The sequence below is a fragment of the Amia ocellicauda genome, chromosome 5, assembly GCF_036373705.1.
Source record: "Amia ocellicauda isolate fAmiCal2 chromosome 5, fAmiCal2.hap1, whole genome shotgun sequence".
NCBI lineage: Eukaryota > Metazoa > Chordata > Actinopteri > Amiiformes > Amiidae > Amia > Amia ocellicauda.
Window position 1 is genome coordinate 32870016 of NC_089854.1, and position 27272 is coordinate 32897287.

At 43.3% G+C, this 27272-nt stretch overlaps 2 protein-coding genes across 2 annotated transcripts in view; both read right to left on the minus strand.

Annotated features, from left to right (window-relative positions):
- Positions 1-4841, minus strand: part of tmem94 (transmembrane protein 94) — a 51965-nt gene extending 47124 nt beyond the window's left edge. The window contains exons 1-2 of the mRNA XM_066704850.1: positions 4747-4841; positions 1486-1775 (exon numbers count right to left, since the gene is read on the minus strand). Of these exons, the coding sequence (XP_066560947.1) occupies positions 1486-1509 (24 nt within the window). The 5' untranslated portion in view covers positions 1510-1775; positions 4747-4841. The remainder of the gene's footprint in view (positions 1-1485; positions 1776-4746) is intronic.
- Positions 4842-6602: 1761 nt separating this feature from the next.
- myo15b (myosin XVB) overlaps positions 6603-27272 on the minus strand; it is a 65680-nt gene continuing 45010 nt past the window's right edge. The window contains exons 41-66 of the mRNA XM_066702966.1: positions 26960-27134; positions 25840-25930; positions 24822-25128; positions 24461-24576; positions 24264-24323; positions 22044-22119; positions 21557-21675; positions 20406-20524; positions 18796-18937; positions 18233-18344; positions 17415-17584; positions 17202-17326; positions 16911-16974; positions 16504-16576; positions 16212-16288; positions 15724-15800; positions 14946-15076; positions 14544-14638; positions 14002-14079; positions 13391-13487; positions 12704-12852; positions 10249-10370; positions 9823-9956; positions 9359-9492; positions 8581-8721; positions 6603-8145 (exon numbers count right to left, since the gene is read on the minus strand). Coding sequence (XP_066559063.1) covers positions 7924-8145; positions 8581-8721; positions 9359-9492; positions 9823-9956; positions 10249-10370; positions 12704-12852; positions 13391-13487; positions 14002-14079; positions 14544-14638; positions 14946-15076; positions 15724-15800; positions 16212-16288; positions 16504-16576; positions 16911-16974; positions 17202-17326; positions 17415-17584; positions 18233-18344; positions 18796-18937; positions 20406-20524; positions 21557-21675; positions 22044-22119; positions 24264-24323; positions 24461-24576; positions 24822-25128; positions 25840-25930; positions 26960-27134 — 3206 coding nt within the window. The 3' untranslated portion in view covers positions 6603-7923. The remainder of the gene's footprint in view (positions 8146-8580; positions 8722-9358; positions 9493-9822; positions 9957-10248; positions 10371-12703; positions 12853-13390; positions 13488-14001; positions 14080-14543; positions 14639-14945; positions 15077-15723; positions 15801-16211; positions 16289-16503; positions 16577-16910; positions 16975-17201; positions 17327-17414; positions 17585-18232; positions 18345-18795; positions 18938-20405; positions 20525-21556; positions 21676-22043; positions 22120-24263; positions 24324-24460; positions 24577-24821; positions 25129-25839; positions 25931-26959; positions 27135-27272) is intronic.

Below are 27272 nucleotides of genomic sequence, written 5' to 3' on the forward strand. Positions count from 1 at the left end.
TATTCCCAGCCAGTGTGTGCTGCACGTTCAAATAAGTTCACAGCAAAACTGATTTCAGTGCACCCGTTTCAACCCTGACTCCACGTTTCCAAAACCCTCAATCAATTGCTTGAAACAAATCCAGGGTTGGGGTCAATTCAATTTTATCCCATTACAATTCAATTTGTAATTCCCTTTTCAATTAAATTCTAATTCTGGTAGAGCCTTTTATGTCAATGGCAAGAATAACTGGGATTGGAATTTGTAATGGATCTGAAAAAAAAGAATGGGAATTGAAAAAGTGTTGAAGTTCACCCCCAACCCTGAACAAATCACTGACATGAAAATCACCATAGCCTTATGCATTCAAGCACACACAGCTGTATCAGTTAAAAAGTCTCTAAGCTGTCGCAGGCCTCCTCTAGTTTTTAGACCCTAATCAACACCACTTTATTCAGATGGAGAGCTCATACTGAGTACAGTAGCTGGTGACGAATATAACAATTTAATTTCAAAAGTTAAAAGAATGTTTAATAGTTAGCTGGCAGAGTTTTTTCTCTCCTTTGCTGAATGACATATAGTGTGTTCTGTGAGTCTGTTACTTTAGATGCTTAGACTGCTGACCAACCAGCTCACTGCTAACCTGACTGTGTGGTATATCAATATTGCACATCAATGCACTACAGTGAGGAGAGAAAAAAAACAAAAAAACTGCAAGCACATAAAACAAAACGGCATCCTGCATGTGCAACAGCAAAGAAATAAAAGCACAGCTCCATTACGATGAACTCCCAACTACACTTTTTTGTTTTTAGTTTAAATATTTTTTTGAAATACCTGGAAATAGATTCTAACACAGGGTTGCTGTCTCATGAATCTGGAAAGCCAGGTGGTCATGTTGATGTTATCCTGCATTTCAGGACTATACATTACAATTACACTGCAAAGTCGAAGTGGAAGTGGTTTGGTCCGACTGTCAGCATAGTTCTTATCTACATTCTGTCGCATTTACACTGCAGAGTTTGTTACAACCCACGAACAAATTACAAAACGTGCGGGGTGACTTCATAATCCCACCCCTTAAATGTTGTTTTTTTAGTTTTTTTTCCACGCCCGAAGACAGAAGAACACCAAAACAATAACAACAACCTAGCCAGCTGTGTTTACACTGCAGTTTACTAAGCCGTCCCAGGGCCAACTCTTGAACAAGCCATTTTAAGGTTAAAACTGCCCTTGGCTGGCACAAAGACATCGTAAAAGCAGCCAGTGTAAATGTAGTATAAATGGCCTGTGCTCCCAGGTCTGTAGCAATTATAGATTTCAAGGTAACTTAAAAAAAACAGCACGGCCGTTCTATCCTACTTGATTACATCTTGTCCCCGATAAGGCAGCAGGCAGTAGGGTAAACACAGCGCACTCAGGTAAAAAAAACTTAGCTAAAGCACTGCAGCAAGTTCAAGTCAATGGAGACAGTAATAAACATCAACGCCTCTGCCGCCAGCTCACCTGTGTCTTATCCTGCAGCTCCATAGCAGCCGCGCACCGTCAGCATGCTCCGCGGAACGCAGCGATCCCAGGGGGAAACTCTGATCTCAGACATGCACGGCTGCCAGCCCACTGCAGCGCCCGCTCTGCCAGCCCCTGGTCCCAGATGGCAGCGGCTCTCCAGGCTCCCCGAGCGGAGTGCCAGCCTGGGAGCAACTTCCCACAGAGAGAGAGGAGAGCGAGAGAGAGGGACGAGGGGAGCTACCGGTACAGCCAGGACAAGGAGCTCTCTGTCTTCATCTTACAGGCATCTGCAACAACAGAAGAGAAACAACGGAGTAAAAACAATGAGCTAAAGAGGCAGACTATTCAATAAGGTTAGTAGGCCTTAATCTAGGAAAGAAAGTCAGATTACAGATGCATCCCCTCCCCAGTCCTAATTTAAGGTCTAGTGACCTGTAGCATTAGTGTCATTCGGTTCAGGAATGAACTTCAATTTGTACAGAACTCTCCAAAAGCGCTGCCTCTTTGCAGGTTTGCAGAACCAAGTCACCACAATTGCCCTCTGATGTCTCTTGTTTTGGACAGATGAGGAAGGCAACTTGTGCCAAAGATACAGATTGGACAATACAGAATTGCAAAAAAACTTTAAAGCTTCCAGCGGCCATTTAGGCCATTTGACCATAGTCTCAGAGCACAAGAATTTAATTAGAACAATACAGTGTGACTAGAAAATAATAACAAAAAAGTAAAAAATCTCTGCCAAGGAGTCCCCGTTCCTGCCAGGCTCAAAGCTTACTGAACCCTTGTGGCTGAGCGATTTCTTCCAAGTCTCAGCTGCACCTGAGGCAGTACCTGTGATCCACACGTGCACAGACAACAGAGTGTAAGGCCTGTACACTCTTGAACATCCAAGGGAGAGACGGCAGTGTAGAAAGGCTAAGGTACAGAATAAACCCTTTACAGTCTCCTGCACATCAGCCATTCATAAGCAACAGTGCATTAGATGCAGCAAGACCCTAGGAGTCAAAGCCTTGTCATGTGGCATCCAAGCTTCAATGCCAATATTTGTGTCTGCTAAGGAAAATCACCTAAAGTTTTTTTTAACCTAACTGCCTACAGTCAGTCTAGACTGACTATCTAGACCTTAAATCCAACCTAAATGTAGGCAGCACACTGGGTGTAACGATTTACTTATTTTCCAAAACACACAACTATAGTATATGCTTTCTTTTGTTCAGCATGGAAGCTCTCCCCCAAAAGAATGTAACTACCTCATTATAAAGGTTTTCTATCGCAAATCATATTAGAGGTACAGCTAGGAAGTTGCACCTTGAAAATGTTGTTATAATTTGGGGATCTGATATCCTTAAAGTAGATCTGGAAACAGCTTCTATGGGCGTTTCTGCTTTGATCCTAATCTATAACATGCAAACACATATCAGTAATTTCCAAAACTCTGACAATACACTACACTTAAAGTATTGCATTGTAGTAAAAACAAAAAACACAACAAAACAAATATAGCTAACACATTTCTAGCATAGATCATAATAGTCTGGCATAAGCCGGCTAACTAAAAATACCCACAACAAAACAAAAAAAAGAAAAAAAATGCATATAGCTTACATTACGTGTAGGAAAAACACCCATTTGTCAGTCGTGTTTGTATGCAACCACGCAATAATGTTTCTGTAAACATGTTGAGTACATGTCTTAAAGGATTGTATACCCTACAGAGAAAGCAGAACGCAGTGTTTCATAGGGTAGAGCTCTCCACCTATTTGCCCTGGGCTTGTTCTGACATTATAATTATAGCCTGGAAACTGAAATCTGATATTCGTTTTTCAGTTGGTGCGCAGGACTACAGAGCTGTGCAGTCTGTGCAAGGGTCCGGCAGCTTGTAATGGGAGGCTGAACATTGTTTTCATGGATTATCTCAGTTTGTGAAGTTAAAGTCGGCAAGTGGAACTCAAAGACATTTGAATTAGCGAGTGATATTTCTTCAATTGCATCAAATATATTTCTATGAAAATGAAAGCGTTTACCCTTCTTAAATTGTTAGGCTCGAAGCTATTTCGCACTTACTTACTGTAACAGGTCACTTATTTTCAGCATGCTCGGAAATGCTCGAAATTATATCTATATATATAGATATAATTTCACTTGTTACACTTGTTCTCGCTTTTCACTTTTTACTTGTTGCAAGTACCAAAAACATACTGACTTATAGAGGAAGTAATTAACACCGCCAACAAGAACTACTGCTACTGCTTCAACAGTAGGCCTACCACTTGAACGTTTATTATTATTATTATTATTATTATTATTATTATTATTATTATTAATAATAATAATATTGTCGTCGTCGTCTACACTACACTGTCTACAATGTGTGTGCGGGAGAGGGGGCGGGAGCAATTTGTCATCTGATCACATTTTAATTGTGTTTCTTGATTTTGTAAAATAAATAATGCTGGCATTTATTAACAGGCAAAATGGATCAAAACGCATGAAAGAGTATTAAGAGATTATTCCTCTTAACAAAACGATTTGCTAAATCGATTGCATTTCAAAAAGCCTCCAATGCATTACCCCAATCAGGTCTGATGAAAACGTTAGTTCTTTTAGAGGCAATTATTTATGTTTAAATATGTTATTTATGTAGTATTGGTTTCTGATGACCAGCAGTCAACCACACTAAAATACTAATGATCTAGCCTAGTAGTACTACTACAGAACGCGTCATTTTAGCCCCAAAAAGTATCATGGATCCGCTGGATTACATAAGCACCAGTTGAGTACTTCAATCCAGAGCTGAAACGACAACATACACAGCATGACACGGACGTGAAACCGATCATGTACACAGATCCATTCCTGTAGCGATCAATGGCACCAAAACATGCACTTCCACGGGTGATCCTTTAAACATCTGTTGCTAACCTGAGCCGGCCCCGCTACACGGTATGTCAATGTGGATGTTCGTGTAGACATTTCAGACGTACACACACATCAGTGTTGCTAATGTTACCAAAATGCGGTCACCCGTCAACGAATTTAAGCGCGTAACAGGACACACAGAGTGCTAAAGGGTGCACAACTGGGAAGCACTGGAAAGCATTGGGTGGAAATGCACCCAGGCTTATCTCTGGACAGGTGAATCTTCCGATCTCTGGCTACTATAGTATCTCTCTGAAGATTTGTGAGCGACGAATTAAACTATGGAGAACGTCCTGGCAATGCACTCCACATTTAAAATGTTTTAATTTTGCTACTCACCCAGCAGGCGTATTCACGTCTATATGACATTTACAACCTTAAAGGTTTCAAAGAAATTTCTCTTAAGCCCCAGTCATGACGATCCGGCGAGCGCCATATTGGAACCTGGCAAAACATAGCGGAATGAGGAAACGAGGAAGCACAGGGGCTCATTGTGGTCTCTGATTGGCTGGCATGTTAGTATCCTCTGCTCTCATTGGCTGAGCCTGGGTGTGCTTTGTTTTTACTTCCGATCAGGGCGCGGAGGGCGGACAAGTACTGGCAGGTTCACCTTTGCTCAGACAGCGCTCCCTTCTGGCGGATATGCGGTGAGTTGCTGGAGAAAGAGCTACCAAGAGAATTGTGCGTAACTTTCCCTAAACCAAAAATAACCAGAATCACTAGAGCGGACAATATGATGAACTATTTTAACTGTTCCCCATAGTTTGTACTAGATGTGTTGTTGATGATTAAGCTACCATTTTCTCTAAACTCAAGTGACATTTCATAATGCTATACTTGTGTGTGTAAATATACAATAAAAATAACACTTCTAATAATAAACCATGCTTAATGTGGAACAGAACAGATGCACAGTGATAGTATTGGAATTGAACTTTCTCTGAGGGTAGGCTCAATGCAGTTAGGTTGAAGCACTTTGACTGACAGTGTTTTGGCTAGTACAGATTCAGTCCCCCTTTCTAGCAGCTTTTAAATATCCTCAAATATGCCACAGAAAAGAAAACATATCCTTGCCCCACCCATTGACATCTGGGTTGTCTGACATTTCTAAAATATATTTTATGCAGATGACCATCTACATAGGCCTAACCGAAGTTATTCAACAATTCTGCCAATGAACGTCCTCAGTAAGGCCTGTCAGTTTATCTCCCTTAACGTTCATAATCCAAGAATTGCTGTTATGCCACTCGCACTCCTTGCTCTCCTGTCACTAGTGGAAATACCCGCAAGACATTAGACATGATATAGTTAGATTTACCTTGTGAGTTTTGGCTACAACATGATCTAATAATTTCTGACAATAAAGTGAAATGTACTATGGGTGCATTTAAGTCACCCACTACATAATAGATGCATATATTATGTATCCATCTTTATCAAAGAACAAAACATGCAACCAGCATTGCTGCACTTTCCCTTTTAGTGCAACTTTTCCTCACACATTTCCCCCAAAATATTATGTGCACACCCCCGCCTCAGGCTGCTGGTTTTGCTAGCGGGAGGACTAATGTAATAATGTAAGTAGAGAGCCACACTACTGCGAATTCAGTTTCTTTCACTGAAGTACTCTATATTCATATTTAAACAGTAGGATTTTTAAAATATATAACAATATCACAATATACAATATAACTTAACAGTGGATACATGAAAATGTACATTTTAAAAATAATTTCCATTCCTTCTCAGTGAACTGCATAAGCAGACTGTTTTAATATCATGAGCTGTGAAGAGCTGCAGCAGACACATTAAATAAAAAAGATTATTGCAGCTGTAAAGGATTTTCTTCATGAATCCAATCCAGTTTATTTGGGGTAACATTCTGAAGTGTAACACATTACCTATCAAGAAGGGAAGAGTTACACAGCCCACAGTTTGTGTTATGTAGCAAAATAATATCAGACCATGACAAAAATACCATAGTGGCTTACGGTAGTATTTTTGCAAAATGTATAGATTCAGAATTACGTTTTTCAAAATAAAATGCATGGTTTATCAGCACTGCCACAATAAGAACAACCCTTGTAAATGTCAGGCAACATACCCGGTCAGTTTACCACACTTTGATCACATTTGTTAAGATCTCAGTGTTCATTAAACCCCATGAACAGAAGGAGCAACACCATCAATTTTTCTATTTCACTTTATTCATTTAAAATAGAGTATTAAAATAGTTCAGGTATAAGTGTACAATGTAGACATTAAAATATACAATCAAAAGTCAAGGTATTCTTTATCATAGATAAATAGCAGTTTAAATAACAGGAATCAAAGTTGATTTTTATTTTTAAATCAGCTCTTGTCTACATTTTCTTACCATGTATTTCTCTTATATGGACACATGCTTCAAGTATCCAAAGACTTGGATTTTTTTTCTATATCACAGACATTTAAAATAAACTGGTCTAGGGTGTTACTCCATTTGGATTCATTATGCGTTCACTTGGGAAATTTAACATATTTGTGTGATTCATCAGACTCTGTCCTTGTCCCAGTACACAAGACTGTGTAAGTCTGGCCTAAGGATGACTTTTACAGCGTTTGTTTTTTTACAAATTAATGTTTATTTTGCGCCTTTGTACACTTACCATTTCTTTCTGAGACTCAAGAGCGCATTTGGCTAAGCTTAAAATAATAATTTTTAAAATTACCCTGCAATGGCATAGAGTGTTGTGCTGATGGCACAATACAGTAGCAGTGTGAACTTCAGCATTCTACTATAGAGAACCCCAGACTGACCTCTGTCCAAGCTTGATGGCATTTCAGCCACACCATGCTCTAACTGATGTTTAACTCATCATCTGGGGGGTTTATGGGGCAGCAGAGGAGGGTGGCATGGCTGGCACACTCCACACGGCATGCCAGCCCCCTCCTGAAAGATATACAGAGGGTGCATCATATGAACCCCCTTCCAGACTTAGGGTTACGTCAGCATGCCAGGAGCCACCCCCTTTGCCCAACTATATAGTGGAGGTCCCCTTACACATTGTTGCTTTGATATGGTTAGTACACCACTGACTTGGGATGAGCAGTGGACTGATGGAGACAGAGGGATATATACTTTAAAGATTGAAGTCCTTTTATTGGTATCCAGGTTAATCTTCCTCGCATAAGAACACTTGGTAGTCAAAGATCATGGGACGTAAAATAAATTAGAAGTGAGATTTGGCTCGTTTCTTTCCATCAGTCCTGTTCTCCTCCCATTGTAGCAGTGGACTGACGGCAGTGTCCATTCAGCGGCATTGTAAATGATGATGATCATGATTCTTATAGTCTTGGCAAGGGGATGTCTTGTCCCCACAGAGCTAATAGAAGCAGAGATTTCATATTTCTTAAATCATAAAGAGTTAAACTCGGCAGGAAAGCAGAGACAGCGCACAAAGCTGTGGGTATGTATGCAGGGATTGCTTTGGGTTAGAGCTCAGGAGGAGGGTGGGCAGGATGGGCACCTGGCCGTCAGTACATGGCATACATGGCAGCCTCCTTGGGGTCCGGCAGGCTGCTGGGGGGGCTGGGGTCCTGCGGCTGGGAGCGGTGGGAGGCTTTGGAGGGCCGGGGCTCATGGGAGGAATCTGCCAGGCTGGGGGGCCCCTGGATGCTGCCGGCAGTGGAGATGCTGCTGGGCTGGTACACAATCTCATCCATGATGACACCAATGAGGTGGCACAGCTCCTTGGCCTGGGTACACAGCACAGACACAAACACAGTCACACAACACAACACAGCACACAGATATAAACGCACACACACACAGATACACATACAGACACACAGATATAGCACAGAGTTAGACTGGCACTTTGGCACACTCACTACAGTGGCATTAATCTGGCATTGCATCCACAGTGTGTAAACCGGGAAACTAGTTTTTTAACATTTTAATTTTTTATATATATACGACACACAGTCTTCACTTACCTGTATTCTATCATCAAAAAACAAATTGTAGGAAGCAGTCTCAGTCTTTACAATCAACTTTTTTCAGGGTGTGTGTGTGTAGTGAGACTTTTATACTTTTAATATATTTCAAAAACACATATTTTAAACTGACTTAAACCCTTTTCACACTAGCATCCTCTGCCCAGGTTGAAACTGAGTGTCCAGGACCCTGACCTGTTTGAGGTGAAAGGTGATGGTCTTGGGGGAGCTGGGGTGACCATAGTTGATCTCCACTCCTGGGAGCTTGTCATCTTTCTTGGGTCTCAGGGATCTGAGCGACTGCACCTCGGGCAGGGCGATCATCATCAAGATCTCCTGTAGGGACACGAACCACACAGAGGGGAAAGAGAAAAGCTTAGCAAGTCTGTTGGTCTTACTCTGGGCACATACAGCCTGATTTTGTTTTATGCATTGAACCATTTCAGTTGCTTATATTTTTTTAACCTTCTTAGTTTCTGAGCCAAAATTTAAAAAAGACTTTTGGTGAGTTTTAGGAGTTTAGGTTACTGATATTAGACCGTGAGGTGAACAAACAGAATGTTAATTTCTGGACATTTCAAAGTCCACACATCATTATTGACAATACCGCTGCATCCTCTGCAAATGACTGTTCTCATGGGCTACAGTATTGATATTGCTGAAAGAGCAAGAAGTATATTTAATCTCCACAGAAACTTTATAAGTGTTCTTGTAAGGTTTATTGGCATTTGTATCAGTAGGGAGGGGAAGTACATAATTTAGCAGCAATATCATATGGTCAGGGTATTATTGCCTTTTGTACTTAGTTATTAGTTGTGGCTAATGTTTTAGTAGTGATCACCAGCTGAATCTTCAGCTTGAATGTAGTCATACTATAGTGTGTGAAGACAGGGTGTGAATTTGGGAGGGACCATGTGTGTGTGTATGAGGTGTAAAGCTGTTCTCTCCCTGGGCAGGGGGGTACGGGGAGTACCTGGGATCTGGGGTCTGCGAGGAGGATGGTCTCCTGGTTGACGGCCACAACGCAGGGCGAGGAGTGGCGGCTGTGGCTGGATTTCTGCGCCATGAACACATTATATCCAAACAGGGGCAGGGACCTCATGATCTCTGTGTGAAGGGGGAGAGGGGGAGAGAGGGAGACAGAGAGAGAGAGAGAGAGAGAGAGAGAGAGAAAGAGAGAAAGAGAGACAATTGATGCAATTACATTAAACTCCATCTGGCTCAGCCTCCCATGCTGTGTCTGCTGATTTGCTGAGTAATAAGTCGCCTTGACAAATACATAATGTATGCAACATAAAATTCCAAGCATAAAAGGGAGGCAGACATAGATTTTATGCTTTTTATGCTTGGTGATATGTCACACATTAATTATTTCTGACAGTACATGCTTTAAAGGGGAAAATCTAGGCCTCTTAATATTAGAAGAGTGATTGTCACCGATCAAGTGGAACTTGGCCTCCAGGAAAGAGAGAGTGTGCATGGAGGAGAGCTGGCTGACCACAATAGAGTGGATGAGCTGCAGATTCACACTGCCCCTTGCAGGCACGGGGAGGTACTCCTTCAGCTGGCGCCTGGCGTAAGAGAGAGGGAAGTGAAGCAGAGATGACAGAGTGCACCCATCCCACAGGCGATTTCCATTACATGCTGCAACATGCATAACCTGAACTGAGAGTTAAATAAGGTGGCATTCAATGTGATCTGTAGCGTGACATCTCAGATAGCCCCTGTTACTGTACTAGCGCTAACACTGCCAAAGCAGAGACTGATCGCAGTGCTAGTATGAGCTGTGTGTGTGTGTGTCTGTGGTTGTCAGTGCTGTGTGTGAGTGGCAGCAGTGTCTCCAGCATAGTGATGGGCACTCACTGGGAAAGTTCAGTGCCTAGTCCACTAGCATGGTGCTGCAAGGCTGCCAGTCTCGCCATTTGCTGCTCCGCGGAGGTGTCACTGGGGATCAGGAGCTTGCCTTGCATGTAATCATCCAGGACCTGAGAGAGCAGGAGAGAGGGCCCTGTCACTGCCCGTGAACTTGCAGAACAAGGGATGGCCAACCCCGTGCCTGGAGAGCCACAGTCCTGCAAGTTTAATAAATCGCGAGCACTAAATCCATAGGGCAAGTCCGATTATTTTTTCTAATTAAGCCCAATGATTGAGATCCAGAGAGTGAGAACTGATTAAGGCCATGGATGAAAAGACAATTGGATGAAGTGTAAGCAGACTGCACTGGAAGATGTTCTTTAACGAGGACTATATACAGTGAGGGAAAAAAGTATTTGATCCCCTGCTGATTTTGTACATTTGCCCACTGACAAAGAAATCAGTCTATAATTTTAATGGTAGGTGTATTTTAACAGTGAGAGACAGAATAACAACAACAAAATCCAGAAAAATGCATTTCAAAAAAGTTATACATTGATTTGCATGTTAATGAGGGAAATAAGTATTTGACCCCTTCGACTTAGTACTTGGTGGCAAAACCCTTGTTGGCAATCACAGAGGTCAGACGTTTCTTGTAGTTGGCCACCAGGTTTGCACACATCTCAGGAGGGATTTTGTTCCACTCCTCTTTGCAGATCCTTTCCAAGTCATTAAGGTTTCGAGGCTGACGTTTGGCAACTCGAACCTTCAGCTCCCTCCACAGATTTTCTATGGGATTAAGGTCTGGAGACTGGCTAGGCCACTCCAGGACCTTAATGCGCTTCTTCTTGAGCCACTCCTTTGTTGCCTTGGCTGTGTGTTTTGGGTCATTGTCATGCTGGAATACCCATCCACGACCCATTTTCAATGCCCTGTCTGAGGGAAGGAGGTTCTCACCCAAGATTTGACGGTACATGGCCCCGTCCATCGTCCCTTTGATGCAGTGCAGTTGTCCTGTCCCCTTAGCAGAAAAACACCCCCAAAGCATAATGTTTCCACCTCCATGTTTGACGGTGGGGATGGTGTTCTTGGGGTCATTCCTCGTCCTCCAAACACGGCGAGTTGAATTAATGCCAAAGAGCTCGATTTTGGTCTCATCTGACCACAACACTTTCACCCAGTTCTCCTCTGAATCATTCAGATGTTCATTGGCAAACTTCGGACGGGCCTGTACATGTGCTTTCTTCAGCAGGGGGACCTTGCGGGCACTGCAGGATTTCAGTCCTTCACGGCGTAGTGTGTTACCAATTGTTTTCTTGGTGACTATGGTCCCAGCTGCCTTGAGATCATTAACAAGATCCTCCCGTGTAGTTCTGGGCTGATTCCTCACCGTTCTCATGATCATTGAAACTCCACGAGGTGAGATCTTGCATGGAGCCCCAGACCAAGGGAGACTGACAGTTATGTTGTGTTTCTTCCATTTGCGAATAATCGCACCAACTGTTGTCACCTTCTCACCAAGCTGCTTGGCGATGGTCTTGTAGCCCATTCCAACCTTGTGTAGGTCTACAATCTTGTCCCTGACATCCTTGGACAGCTCTTTGGTCTTGGCCATGGTGGAGAGTTTGGAATCTGATTGATTGTTTCTGTGGACAGGTGTCTTTTATACAGGTAACAAGCTGAGATTAGGAGCACTCCCTTTAAAAGAGTGCTCCTAATCTCAGCTCGTTACCTGTATAAAAGACACCTGGGAGCCAGAAATCTTGCTGATTGATAGGGGATCAAATACTTATTTCCCTCATTAAAATGCAAATCAATGTATAACTTTTTTGAAATGCGTTTTTCTGGATTTTTTTGTTGTTATTCTGTCTCTCACTGTTAAAATACACCTACCATTAAAATTATAGACTGATCATTTCTTTGTCAGTGGGCAAACGTACAAAATCAGCAGGGGATCAAATACTTTTTTCCCCTCACTGTATGTGTTCAAAGGGAATGAATTACAGTCCAGCTTCTATTAAATCTCAGACTCCATGGGGAAGAGACAGGCAGTATGCCTTCAGTTAACTCTCTCAGAACTATTTAATTTGACATTCAGGATCAAAAACTCATCAGGGGGTTTCAGGCACACAGCTGATGTGTAATGTTGTATTTTTAGCCTTTATAACAGTCATTTTAAACAAGGTCATTCCCAGCTGTCCAATTGTGGCTTATTCTTTATTCATTGTATCAGCCATGAATCCAACTCACTAATCTCCATGCTCATTTTGTTACATTGTATCACCAAGAATAAAACCAAACCCAATGTTGTTGTACAGTTAAATTCCTACCTTGAGTCATCGCAGTTACTAAGCATGCACATAACAATGCGAGACGAGGATGGTTGATGGAGATGTTGTGCCAATTTCAGGCATAAAATACCCAGAATACGCAGATGCCGTGCTTTAATACTGCAGTGCTGTACCTGTCTGTAATGGACCTCCACATAGAGCTCATTCTCGAAGTGCAGGGGCTCCTTCCACATGACCCTGTGGAACCAGAGCGTGATGGAGCCGTCATCCAGCAGGAAGTCAAAAATATACTCGTCAGGGTGGATGGGCCGCACCACCATCCCTGGAGAGAGAGAGTGGGAGGAGGGCAGAGAGAAAATGTTATTAGTTGTGGGGAAGCATCTATAACTATGAGTAGGACTAAGAGCACACTCGCTTCATGGTGTCTAAATCCAAGAGACAAATGATATATACAGCTGAAACCGAGAGTCAATATTCCATGAATCAGTGAGTCAGTCACCGTAAAACAGAGTGTTGAGTGAAGATCAATGGACCTGCAATAAAACAACCCAACAGAGAGACCCTTTTACCCCTAATTCCATCACCAGGCCTTCACATTGTCTGCTGCTCCACTGCCTGACCTTGGAAAGCTTTTCTTCCTGGCTAACCTAAACTAAATGTACCCGTTTACGAACATCACAGGCAGCCTGTCTGGGCTGTAAATACCAGCAGTGCAACAGCAATGAAGTGAAAACTAAAACTACACATACAAACTGCATGAAAGCATGACATTTTGCAATGAAATTAAAAGGAATGTAGGCTGTTCTTTCAATGCAATACCATACTACCTCCACTAGGTGGCTACTACAACTACCTCTTACCCTTGGCGCGGTTGGCATAGAGGGAGAACTCCTTGACCTCAGAGAGCTGCAGCACCCCCATCTCTGCACACAGCTCCATCAGCACCTCCAGAGCCACCTTTTCACACACAAAGGCACGCACAGTCAGAGACACACACATACACGCATATACATAGATACAGATAAACGCATACACACACATGCACAGACACAGACACAAACACAAACATGGAGAAACATGCACAAAGACAGACACAGAGACATATGGACACAGATTTATAGACACACAGACAGACACACACACACAAAGAGATCATGAATACAGCAGAATATGGTAATTACAGCTAACACATATTGTGTTGTACATAGTAAGCCCCAGTGGGTATAGAGTGCGAGACAGACTGACACAACGAGAGACAGAGTTCACAGTGTCTCAAAGGGCAACAGTACACATAGAGAGATACAGAGTGAGAAAACAGATACACAGTGATCTGGCTCACAGAGTAAAGCCAAAAGAGAGACAGAGTCTAGAGAGTGTGACAGAACGAGTGGAGAGAGAGTAAGCCGGAGTCATGGGAGAGACAGTAGAAGGGGACACGTGGGGAGTTGGTTGTGCCCGTGGGGACACTCACACTGAATGTACGGATCTTGCAGGACATTTCGCCCCCCCCCGGCAGGTAGACGGGGAACCTCCTGGCGGTCCTCCCAGCCTGTGGGAACAATAAAGGACATCAAAGAGCATGGCCACTAACACATCCAGCATGAGCCCATTATCATAATCCAGCAAGATGTATTCTTGTGTATACCTTCACTTATTAGCACACTTAAATCTACAAAAACTGATTGTACTTGTAGGTTTCTACTATAAACACACAATCATTAACAAATAATACATTCAGTGCTAGTTTATGCAATATTATTGTTTACAGACAGCACATACAAATGGACACAAAACTGCTTGCTGTCTCCTTCCCCCAGAAATACACTGTATATTGTGGAAAACTACAGCCATGACAAACAAATACCCTTTAAAGGGCTAAAACATGGTTTGGTACAGCACTAGAGTCCAATGCTGTAGAAACACTACCCTTAGTCCTGAGTTATGGATGTTTTAAATACCATTTCCTCCCTCACAAAGATGGTGGCCAGTTTCCCAGCCGAAACACACCCTTACCAAGATGGCCTCAATCTCTATGTTCGAAGGGGGATGTCTTCGGCCGCCGTGGATGAGAGAGCGTCTCAGGTTCTGCTCACAGCTGCGGGCCAGCTCTGCAGTACATATAGAGAAGATATTTATATTCCAAAAAATAAAGAAAAAGCCAGCATTTGATTTTGATTTATATTTAGGGATTGCAAGATGAGTATCAACCAATAAACCCACTTTCCCAGCATTCCTTGTTTTGCATCCCTCCTCCACCCTAAACACCACCTTTTCTCCTGGCCATGTGCGATGTGCAGCAGCAAAGGCCGGGTGGGTTGTGGGGCAGCTGCAGTGCAGGGCTGGGGAGTGTGTGTGTGTGTGTGTGTGTGTGTGTGTATTAAGCCAGAAAGCCTAGACTTGCTTGAAGGGTGGTACCTTGGTAGTTGTGGGAAGGGTCCCGGGTGATGTCCTGCAGGTGCCGTGTGACGTAGGGCCGCAGGGTGCCCGAGCAGGGGAAGAAGCCCATCACTAAGTTGAGGAGGCGCCAGCCGCGTGTACAGCTTTCCCTGCACCCAGACACACAGGCAGGGTAAGACACAGACACACACACACACACACACACACACACACACACACGTTATAGTGTACAAACTTATAGACGGTTATCTGGACACTTCACTGTAATTTACACAAATGGTGACTCAGTTCACTGCAAAAAATACAAGTCTTATCAAGTATATTTATCTTGTTTCCATGCTAAAAAATCTAACCATCCTTAAAATAAGATACATTTCCTTAACAAGCAAGATAATGACACTTGTTTCTAAGAAAATATGCCTTGAATATGTTGTATTTTGTCTTGTTCCATTGGCAGATTTGTTCACTTACTTCAAGCAAATTTCAAGCAATAAATGCTTGAAACAAATGAAAATATCTGCCAATGGAACAAGACAAAATGCACCATATTCAAGGCATATATTCTAAGAAACAAGTGTCATTATCTTAAATGCATCATTTAAGCACAGTTCTGGACAGAGCGTGTGTTTTCTGCATCTATCAAATGTGGGTGCAGGACAGTTAGTCTTCAACACACTCCCAAATTAAATATATTTTTCTCGAGTCAGAAACGCATATGCAAGCTCTCAAAAAGGATCGGGCTACACAGCATTCTACAGGAGAATTCTTGTCACTGTGCAACACGACGTTTACTCACTTTTGTGGGTTGAGGGTGGTCTGCTTGATGACTTGGCAGTAGATCTCATCCCTCAGGTTCTCCTTCTCTTTGCCCAGCTACGCACATAGACACACACACACGAAGTAAGGGGAGATGGGTGTATCACACTGAAACTCGTCTCACCCGTCCTGCAGTAGCTACATGACAATATGACACAGGATAGACACTGCCACAGTGGAAATGGCTATCTACCGTACTGCAAACATCTCCATATTGATTGAAGATATCTAGTGAACATAGGATGTTAATAGGAGATATAGAGAGACAGGGTGGCAAGGAGTCTAGGGCCACATGTTGAGGTATAACATCATGTAGCTGCTGTAGGCAGGACAATATTTTTTACAATTTAAAAGCAATGTTTGTCAGGGTAAAGGGTAAATCGCACCATCATAGAAAGTGGAAAAAACCCTGAAGTCAGTTTGTACTTGGTATAAACAGGGGACCGATTGGCTGGACAAGAGACCGACCTGCAAGATGTTGTTCAAACATTCCCCCTCGGCCTGATGCTTGGTCAGTGGCTGATCCCCCATAAAGCGCATCACGTCTGCAATGAAACCCACAGCTGTTAGGACAGCCAGACACAGAGCTGAAGCCATGATGGCACACAAATGGCAATGCAAATAGAGCAATAGAGTAATGTGGAGATTAAAGCAATGATCAGGTTAATAAGGATGAGAATAAAACCTGTGATTTGTCTGACGTGGGACTGAGTGAGTAGGTCTGGGGTTATGGAGGGTGTGTGTGTCTGCGTGTACTCACTCATGAAGCAGTGAGCCGCCAGTTCATTGAGCTCGTTGTCAGAGTAGAAGATCAGTGACTCCTGGATGGGAACCTGAAACAGGGGAGAGACAGAGGAGTCAGAGGGAGAGGGGCACGAGGGTAATCATCATAAGGAGGTGGGCTTCTGTGAGGAAGTGGGTGTGAACATTGGTATCTAGGGAGGAGGGTTCATGATGAGAGGGGGGTGGATGGGAAGATAGGGGAAGGTGGGTGGGCTTTCACTGAGAGAGAAGGGTCCTGAATAAAGAGGAGGGTCTAGAGAAGGGGGGTAATAGAATAGATAAACTGCACTTAGGAGACAGACACAGCCTAAGCTCATGTGAATACATCCATCTAAATAAACACATGTTGATTCAGAAGCAGGTAGACATTCTTGGACTGCCTACCCTGGTGTGCTGGACCATCTCGGAGGAGCTCCGGCCCTCAGCGCTTAGTCCCTTCCAGCCCAGCCTAGAGACAGCGAGAGAGAGAGAAATTAAACTGAGAACGGGGAGAAAAGACATCCAAAATGAGCCTTTGCCTTTTAAATATACTTTATTCTATTTCAAAACTTATAACCCCAAACAAAAGGTGAGTATTTAAAAAAGCACTCTAACCAATCCATCCCAGACCCTACATGTTGTCTCAGGCTTCAGTGTTTCACCCACTCCTCCAGCAGCACAGACTGTGTTACTCACTTGGTGGCGGCCTCTCTGAAGTACTTCATGGCAAACTCAGTCATGATGTAATGGGGAACTTCACTCTCTGAGCCCATAAGCGAGCCCTCCCCCATAGGCATTGATGTCAAGCTGGGTGCTGGACTCTGCGATATAATGCACAAGGAGGGGTCAGGTTAGGACAGGCAGGATCTTTACACTGACATTCCCAGACCTACAGGAAGTGGACCCAACCTGTTCTGGCTTGGCCTTGGCCTCCACTGCAGGGGGCGGCGCCCTGACGCTCTTCCTGCGCTCTTCTCGCCGGTCTACGCTGGCGCTGTAGTAGTCCGGGGGGGCAGCAGGCTGGGTGAACTCTGAGGGGAGGAGGCCAGAGCGTCCCCCAATGGATCCAAACTGCCAGCCTGCCAGCAAAAACAAGACTGCCCAGTCAATGCCAGGGGCCTGGAGACTGAGGCAGACCCTGAGGCTTGAGAACATCTAATAACAGAGTTGGCCAACTGGAGAGGTGGACTAATTTTTATTAAAGAGTGTTTCAGGTATGTGGTTTAGAAGAATGTGAAAAAAAGACGGGACTCTTCCTTGACTGCTCTCCCACCAGAACAGTGTTTTTCAAAATCACTGTGGGTTAGAAATGTAGCACGCTATGTATCCTTCTTGAAGTAATCAGCTGAAAGAGACATGGAAAAGAGGTCTAATTTGTTCATTTAGGTTCAATTAACTAATAATCTCAGGAGGAATGGAACCCAGAAATATTTTGAATGCCAAAACTGGATTTTGAAGAACACTGCAATACCAAGCAGCTATAGCCTAGAACCTGGTACCAGTATTTACATCTATTCTGTATGCTGCCAAGCCTGCACAGTGCAACCCAGGAGCCCACAATAGCTCCAGCACTCCCTTAAGCTAGAATAAAGACAGCTTCCACAACAACGTTATTCATTTGGATGCAGAGGCCCTGTCTGTATGAGCTGTGCCTTACCGTGGACACACAACACATGGCAACAACTATGACTTTCTGCTTTTGGGGTGGTTCTACGCCCACATCTCACCTGGCTGCAGCCCCTCCATGTGCAGCAGCTTGATGATGTCACCCTTGCGGAAGTTGAGCAGGCTTTTGTCATCTGTGACGAAGCTCCTTAGGGCAATCACATGATCGGAGTCCTGCAGGCCAGGGAGCGAGAGATGGACAAAAACAGATCTGTGATTTACAGCAGGAAACCTTGATATGCTAATACATAAAACATACTTTAAATTGGATACCTCATCCAGTACCTGGTTACTATTAAACAATATATCTTAAACCACTCTTTGCTAGGATTGTTTGTACCTATGTGGTTACGACATGGGTCATTGATCAGGTTTCTAGCTTGTGTTTTTTTTATTTTATTTTAGACTTCTAGAAAAGTGACTATCGAGTGGTAATTCAGCAGCTTTAAATGCCAGACAGTATTAAAAGTAGTAAAACATTTTTTTTTTGTATGGACAGATGTCTGAGCTCACCAGACACAGCATCTTTTTAAAGTGGGTCACATCATTTTTTTATGTTTGCTGGTGGGTCATCAGGCTATAAAACTGGTCAAAGGGGGCACTGGGACACAGGAAGCAGAGTCACCTTGAGTAGTTCGGAGAGGAAGAGGCGGACCATGGCTCTGATTTGCGGGGCGTGGGGTGACATCAGTTGTAACTGCTCACTCTTCAGGGTGAACTCCACTGTCTGGCTGCCTTTCTGATCCACTGATAGCAGCTCGGCATAGCTGAGACCAGACAGAGAAGGAGAGAGAGAGGCCAGTAGTGTGAGAGAAATACGGTTGGGCTCCATATAAGACAGATAAAGAGAGACACTAATGCCTCGGTCCCACTGGCTTAAGCGTCCGTACCGTGCCATGCCATGCCATGCCAGACGCGTCCCAGAGCTTTTTCTGTAAAACCAGGCCGTTGTGAAGTCCGTCCCTCTTATGGGAGCAGTAGCAACTGTGGGTTTGGTTTGTGTTTTGTTTTAAAAGACAGAGAACAACACTACGAGCGATACAGCCTGACGCGGAAAGGACTTTTGTGTGTTTTATTCTTTCTGCTTTACATGATTGTAAACAGCGTAATAAATACACGTTTCTGTTAAGAGATATTAGGAAGAGCTAAACGAATATAGACAACATTATATTCAGACAAGCACGTCCCCATAAGAATACATTTCCATGTGCAACAATAATACTAAATAGCAAATATGTATTGTTATTATCGTCATCATTTGTGCTAGTATATATGCATTTTAAACGGCACAGCATGACTCCCTTAATGTATTACTCTTTCTGCAGATTTGTAACTGCAAACAATACTTTTTGCCATATTATTTATAATTTACTTAGCAGGGCAAGTTACAGTTGAAACAAAATACACACGTTTCACGATTAATCATCCAGCTACAATATAGCAGGTTAATTTAACTAAAGTGTGCATGTCTCAGTCATGGCGTTTATGGACTTATGGACGCATTTATTAAACCAGTCCTTAATGTTTTAGAGGGAAACACAGATCTGCTGTATTTACTGTAAATGGACACGTTAACTAAATCGTGTTCGCCTTCATACTGACTGTCTCTGCGGATTGTCCTGCACACCATTCACAAAACAAAGCCTGAAACACCGGCCAGCTGTTCATAAAATTTTAATAACATCGGCTTTCACCTATCCGATTATTATCCTTCAGTTTATTTTTAACTAGTCCCGGCACTGCACCGGTCCTGTGAAATCCATGAAAGCGAATCATTTCCTCAGTGGGTGTGACGGACGCTTGCGGATACGTCTAGCATCAGATATTTCAGTCCACAAAACACGGACATGTCCAGACGCTTAGCCAGTGAAAACACCCGTTTAAGCGTCCAGGGCCGGACGCGTCTGGATGCGTCCGCCAGTGGAAACGGGGCATAAGATACTGAGAACAGGAAGAGTATGTTGCATTGAGAGAGGGAGGGAGAGAGTGTTTGGGAGAGATGGATGGTGAGAGAGCAGGAACAAGAGAGAAATGGTGTGAGATAGAATGGAGGAGTGTGTGAGAGAGGGAGAAAGGGAGAGAGAAAGAGGACTGTGTGGACCAGAGACATAGAGAGATAAAATATATACGAGAGAATGAGAGAGGGGAAAAGCGAGTGACAAATCTGAGAAATGTTAGTCACTGTTAATTAGTCCCTGGCAGGCAGGCAGAGAGAGAGGGGCCATGCAGTCAGACCTGTAGCTGCGCAGCACTTTAAGGTGTTTAGGGTTGATGCCTGAGGCCTTGGCCAGTCGTAGCAGCTTGATCCCACGGTGAGACACGCCCAGGATCTGAGTGTCCCCTCCATTCCCACCCTTCAGAGAGTGACCAAGACAGAGAGAGAGAGAGAGAGGATACCTCAGTTCTATCTAGTAATGAAGTGTGCTGGGACCAACTGGAAAGCAGTTCCATTGATTTAAGCTGTGGTCTAAATACATCAACTGTATTTTAGGGCTAAGGTTGCAGTTAGGTTCACACCTGGGGTCAATTACAATCATGTAATTTGTCATTTATATAATTGATTAATTACAGTTAAATTACAGTATAATTACACAATTGTCATGCTTAACATTTTCAAATTAGAAACACATTTGATCCTTTACAGGCTGTTTTGCTTACTGACGATTACTGTTACCTTTCCTGTCAATAGAATTCTACAGTGTAATTGTTATTAACAGAATATTACTGTAAATATAATCCAGACTCACAAAAACTGCTATAATTGTAATTTGAGTTATTACTGATTGCAGGTGTGCTTTGGTGTAGGTATGATTATTATTCGTTCTGTATGGCATTTCACTACAGAAGATCAGTACCTTTGTGTAAGTGTTAGTTCTATATTCCAGGGTACTACAGCTCTGCACTTCATTTCCTATATTGCAGTGTCTTTTATACTTTATCTGTTTAATAACTCCTTGTATTTCAGATTGCATTCTGCATCTTTTGTGTTTTACTGTACCACTGTACTATGGTACTTTTTTAACAGTTCTTTGTTGAATTAAAGTTACCTTGGAAACAGGCATGTGAAAAATAACAACTAAACTCTGAGATCTGAAGGTATGCCTATGTAAGGGTTATTGAGAATGTGTGATTAGTATAGTGCAGATTTAGACCTGTGCACTTAAGAGGTTTTATGCATTTAAAACTGGTAGGTGTGCTGTGAAAATAGATTACCTATCTAGCAAGGAAAAAAAAGTGAATTTTAAACAATCTATTTTTTTTTTTTTTTTTTTTTTTTTTTTTTAAGGCAAATGAAGTTTCACTTGTAAACATTGACTGGATAGAGCTTGCCAAGGCTATAACGGGTGCCCCACGGCAAGTGACTGGCACGGGGGCCCGATACTCACAGTGACAGGGAAGAGGCGGGAGAAGTAGTTGGCCCAATTGTCCCGCGCTGCCAGCACGATTCTCTTCTTCATTGCATCATCCTGGACAGAGCGGATACTGGTGCCCACGTGGAAGCTGGCTGTTAAGAGAGTGGATACAGGTCTCAGAGCGTTAGGCCTGTGAGACTTAATTGTGTTAAGTGTGTTCCTTCTTTGATGTAGCTAGACTAGAATTGACCAAAAACCTGAACCTGTAGACACCTAAGAAGCCACTGGCAGTAGGCTGTAGTAAGAGATCAGAGAATTGTCCTATTTGACATCTGTCCATCCTTCCCTAGAATCAGAGTCTCTCGAGCCCTTCCCTGGAACTGTGCAAAGCCCCCTGGGAACTTCTGGCTGAAGCAGGCAGGAGCAGAGCTGGGATCAGAGCCAAGCCTTTTACCGTATGTGCCACTAGGGAGTCCCTGAACACTTTATTTTCTGAGCTCCATCCCCCCCATGCCCTTACCCAGCAGGTCTTTCATCTTGCGGCGCTCCTCTCTGGAGATCCGCACACAGGAGTCGGAAAAAGTGTCCCTCATGATCTGTGGAAGAGAACATCCCTTAATCCTACACTCGCTGTCTGGAATCACCAATTACCTATAGGCGTTTTTAGCCCTCTTGGTATGGAATAGCCAGTTGTTAAGCCTCTGAGCTAAACCCCTACGACCATCTGACTGGCCAGGGGAGAGACGAAGACCAAACACACAACTGTCCTCAGACACACACCCTGGCAGTTTATCTGCTTGTGTGTGCTCAGTGCAAACACTCAGAGCTGTAGCACTGAAAGGAGGAATAGATGCAGCTCTCTCTAATAATGGTGCAGAGGTACCAGTTGAGTGCTTGAATGTTTCCAACCCTGGCACAGCTTAGTAAATTGTGCGCTGTGCCTTGAGAGGATCCTGGTCACAGATGGCTGTGATATCACCCTGATTCCAAACAGTCTGGACCAGTGGTCATGATCTGTTACCCAAGAGGAGGTTTTTGCCTGTTGACCCATATGGGAGGCCTTTAGTAACTAAAGACACTGGAGATAACCAAAAAATGAATGAGTCACATGTTACCCAGTGATCACACTGTTCAAAAGACACATTCTACAAAAATAGGCAATTTATTCCATGTTTTGAAAGAAATCAGAGTCGGCTACAATAACTTTGATACCCCATCCTAGCAGATTAGAATTGTCTCTCAAATATGACAAATGAAATGGAGTCTGTCTGATTAGCCATAGAGGACCGTGATCCCTGTACCTCCATACTCAACCAGTACTATTACTATTTCTTGTATTATCATAGAGACTAGTATTCCATCCTGCGAAGGGCACCATACAAGCTGTAGAAAGATTTATTTAGCACACTGCTGAGCCTTTTAGGCTTATGGAATTATGGCGCTGACCCTTAACCCCACACTAGAGCAAACTACACTCACCTAAAGGATTATTAGGAACATCATACTAATACTGTGTTTGACCCCCTTTCGCCTTCAGAACTGCCTTAATTCTACGTGGCATTGATTCAACAAGGTGCTGAAAGCATTCTTTAGAAATGTTGGCCCATATTGATAGGATAGCATCTTGCAGTTGATGGAGATTTGTGGGATGCACATCCAGGGCACGAAGCTCCCGTTCCACCACATCCCAAAGATGCTCTATTGAGTTGAGATCTGGTGACTGTGGGGGCCAGTTTAGTACAGTGAACTCATTGTCATGTTCAAGAAACCAATTTGAAATGATTCGACCTTTGTGACATGGTGCATTATCCTGCTGGAAGTAGCCATAAGAGGATGGGTACATGGTGGTCATAAAGGGATGGACATGGTCAGAAACAATGCTCAGGTAGGCCGTGGCATTTCAACGATGCCCAATTGGCACTAAGGGGCCTAAAGTGTGCCAAGAAAACATCCCCCACACCATTACACCACCACCACCAGCCTGCACAGTGGTAACAAGGCATGATGGATCCATGTTCTCATTCTGTTTACGCCAAATTCTGACTACCATCTGAATGTCTCAACAGAAATCAAGACTCATCAGACCAGGCAACATTTTTCCAGTCTTCAACTGTCCAATTTTGGTGAGCTTGTGCAAATTGTAGCCTCTTTTTCCTATTTGTAGTGGAGATGAGTGGTACCCGGTGGGGTCTTCTGCTGTTGTGGCCCAACCGCCTCAAGGTTGTACGTGTTGTGGTTTCACAAATGCTTTGCTGCATACCTCGGTTGTAACGAGTGGTTATTTCAGTCAAAGTTGCTCTTCTATCAGCTTGAATCAGTCGGCCCATTCTCCTCTGACCTCTAGCATCAACAAGGCATTTTCGCCCACAGGACTGCCGCATACTGGATGTTTTTCCCTTTTCACACCATTCTTTGTAAACCCTAGAAATGGTTGTGCGTGAAAATCCCAGTAACTGAGCAGATTGTGAAATACTCAGACCGGCCCGTCTGGCACCAACAACCATGCCACGCTCAAAATTGCTTAAATCACCTTTCTTTCCCATTCAGACATTCAGTTTGGAGTTCAGGAGATTGTCTTGACCAGGACCACACCCCTAAATGCATTGAAGCAACTGCCATGTGATTGGTTGGTTAGATAATTGCATTAATGAGAAATTGAACAGGTGTTCCTAATAATCCTTTAGGTGAGTGTATACTGTGTGTGAAAACAGAAAGATGTCCACGCCTGTTGGACTCCTACCTGCTCACACAGGAGGTTGAGAACATAGGGATGGTTAAACTTCTCTCTGGGGTAGAAGACCTGGAATTCACAGGAAGAACAAAATGAATGAGTGCTGAAAGGCAGACACGCAGGCACTCAGAGAGAGACAGTTCTCTCACACAATCTCACACACTCTCTCCCTGTCTGGGCTGCTGTCTGTCTCTCTCTCAGCTCACCTCCTTGCGCAGAAACAGCTTGCCTTGCATGCTGCTGTAGGAGAAGTAGACACTGGCTGAGAATCTGTACATCTGAGTGCGGGTGACTTTGTCATCCACCTCTCTGGGCAGCTGACCTGCAGAGCAGCAGAAGAGACAAAGCAGATCAGATCAACGCTGGCTCTCAGTATTACTGTGCGGTACGCTGCCCTCATGTTGTGAAATGTATATTTTCTGTGACTACTGTAAGTCCCCCTGAGTAAGGGGTGCCTACTCAGAAATACAAAATAAATAATAATCAGTGCATGAGGTATTTAGAAGTTAGAATGTGTTTTGTGTGTATTAATTGGCAGTTTCCAGGCTATTCTGTTCTGGTACTTACTGGGCGCTGGAGTCATTGGTGGGGGAGGGATTAAATCAGAGTTAGGGGGTGGGGGTGGCACCTCCACTGGCTTCTGAGGGGGCGGAGCTGCAGGTGGAGGAGCCGAGGAGTGGGTGGAGCGTGTGGAGCGTGTGGAGCCAAAGAGATCAGCCAGGGAGCGCTGCTTCTGCTTCATGCTGTTGGAGATGGAGCGTGGCCCTTTGGTGGAGGGCGGGTTTGCAGGGGGAGGCGGGGCAGGAGGAGGATGGGTTAACTTTGTTTTTGGTGGGGTCTTTTTCTGCTGGACTTCGGGTGGGGCCTTGGCTTTCTGGAAGAGCATCAGGCAAAATGAGAGGATTAGTTTGTTAGGACAGATTTACCTGCTGGGCTGTTATTCCACAAAGGGACCATAATATGAATTAAATAGACATGAGCGTGTGTGTAAAAGTGCAGACACTATTCTATTTCTACATTTTTATTTTTTCACACACACATCGCATTCTGGATGTGCGCATGTCTATTTTTTAGCTAGAATATCCTCCATACAATAATGTGTTGCAGTATTATCAAAGGTATTTATAAAACAGTGAAAATTCATATATCTTTAATTGGTCTTAAATTATATAATTATATGTTATATCTAGAATGGACCACAGTTTTAATTACACTTATACTGAAACAAGTGAGCTTATTTTGTACCACTGCAATTTCCGCTAATGGACTACCAATGCAAAGCTGTCTGGGCTTACAAACCAAAGCCAACTGCCCCTCCTTAACAAGCTTGTTGCAAATACCTCATTGAAGGCTGAATTGTATCCAGGCCTGATAATCTGCTCCAGCAAAGTGATACAATTCTAATTTCCCTTTATTGCATTTAGCTTGTGTTGATCCATCTGCCTTTAAACTTAGCAAATGTATTTTTCATTTTGACTGATAACTGCAAAACTAGTTAGTGCTTTTACTGTTTGCTTGAGTTTTTGGAAGTAGCATTACCTTAGTGCAGATAAAGTGCTGCATTAATGAAAGGGGTCAGACTCACCTGAGGAGGGGTCGCTTGTGTCTTCATCCTCAAAATGGCCAGCGCCTCTTCCTTGGGGTCATTCTTCTTCACAAAGGATTTAGCGGTCACCCTGGGGCAGGAAGAGGGCATGTTAAAGATGTTGTTCTGCCAGTGAAGCACTGAGCAATTTACAGAACCCCTCTGTGCTGTTCTTCAGACTCCACATGAACATAAAATGTATGTAAATCATACCCCTAGTCCCTGTCAGCTAGATAAAAATACCAACTTATCCCTTTGGAACCTCGTGGCACCTACATGTCACATACAGAGAGCCCTGCTCAATTAGGATACTATAAGTGCTTTGTGACATTGGTTACATTGGGTTCTAAAGTGCTAACTATCCAGTTAATAAAATAACATTGTGACGAGATTCACAACAAATTGAACATAGAACAATGTGATATTACGGCAACACAAATGTTCACATTTTTCTAAAGAATTTAAATTTCAATAACTGCATTCCAGATACAAAATACATAATAAAATACAAAGAAAGAAAAGTCTATGTAAGTAACATGAAAAAATAAACTAATCAAACAAAATATAGAGTATGCATACATGCAAAATAACAGAATTGCATAATTCCAGAGATGGATCTATTACCTGTGCATATAGTATTATAGAGAACATTACATCAGCATATGCAGGCAACCATGACAACAACACTGTGTGGTCGGGGATAAACATTTCCACAACATTTTTGCAACATCATATTTGTCAACACTAAAATACAACCAAACTGTAACCCTACACAATGCTGCCAAGACAAAATGTGTTAGCCAGGTAACAACTACCAAAATACATCCTTCACAGAGGGCAGCACTCAAGGTACACAGACTCTCTAAACTACATTGAAAAGCCAGCTGAAAAGAAAAGGAAGAAAATGGTGTTCTATATCAACCAATTAATCAAACTATATAGTAACATATTAAACAATCCCAATAGCTTATAATAAACACATCTACTTGCAGTCGTATGATTTCTCTAACCATGATCTACCTTACTTGATTTTCATGGGAAAATGTGTCCAGGGCTCACGATGTCAATATTACTCACTATACTGTGTGATCCATATCTCTCTTGTGTTTCCTGAACTGACCTGACCGGCTCGTAGGGCTTGGGCTCGGGCGCAGGCCTGCTCTGGTACTGTTTAATGATGTCGTGGATCTGCCGGCTGGGTTCTGGTTTAGGGGCAGGGGCTGGGGGGACCCTCTTGATTGACGCCATATTCTCCTTGGCTTGCTCCTTCGGTGGGGGGGGCGGGGCTGCTTTCACTGAGGAGGAACAGAGGGTGGGAGACCAAGAGGGAGAGAAGGAGACATCTTTAAGTAACTCCCATAGACCTGATACCATGAGCCATTATAACATTTTCAGCTTATGAATATGTAGAAAGTGTTGATGTGTCAAGGTGA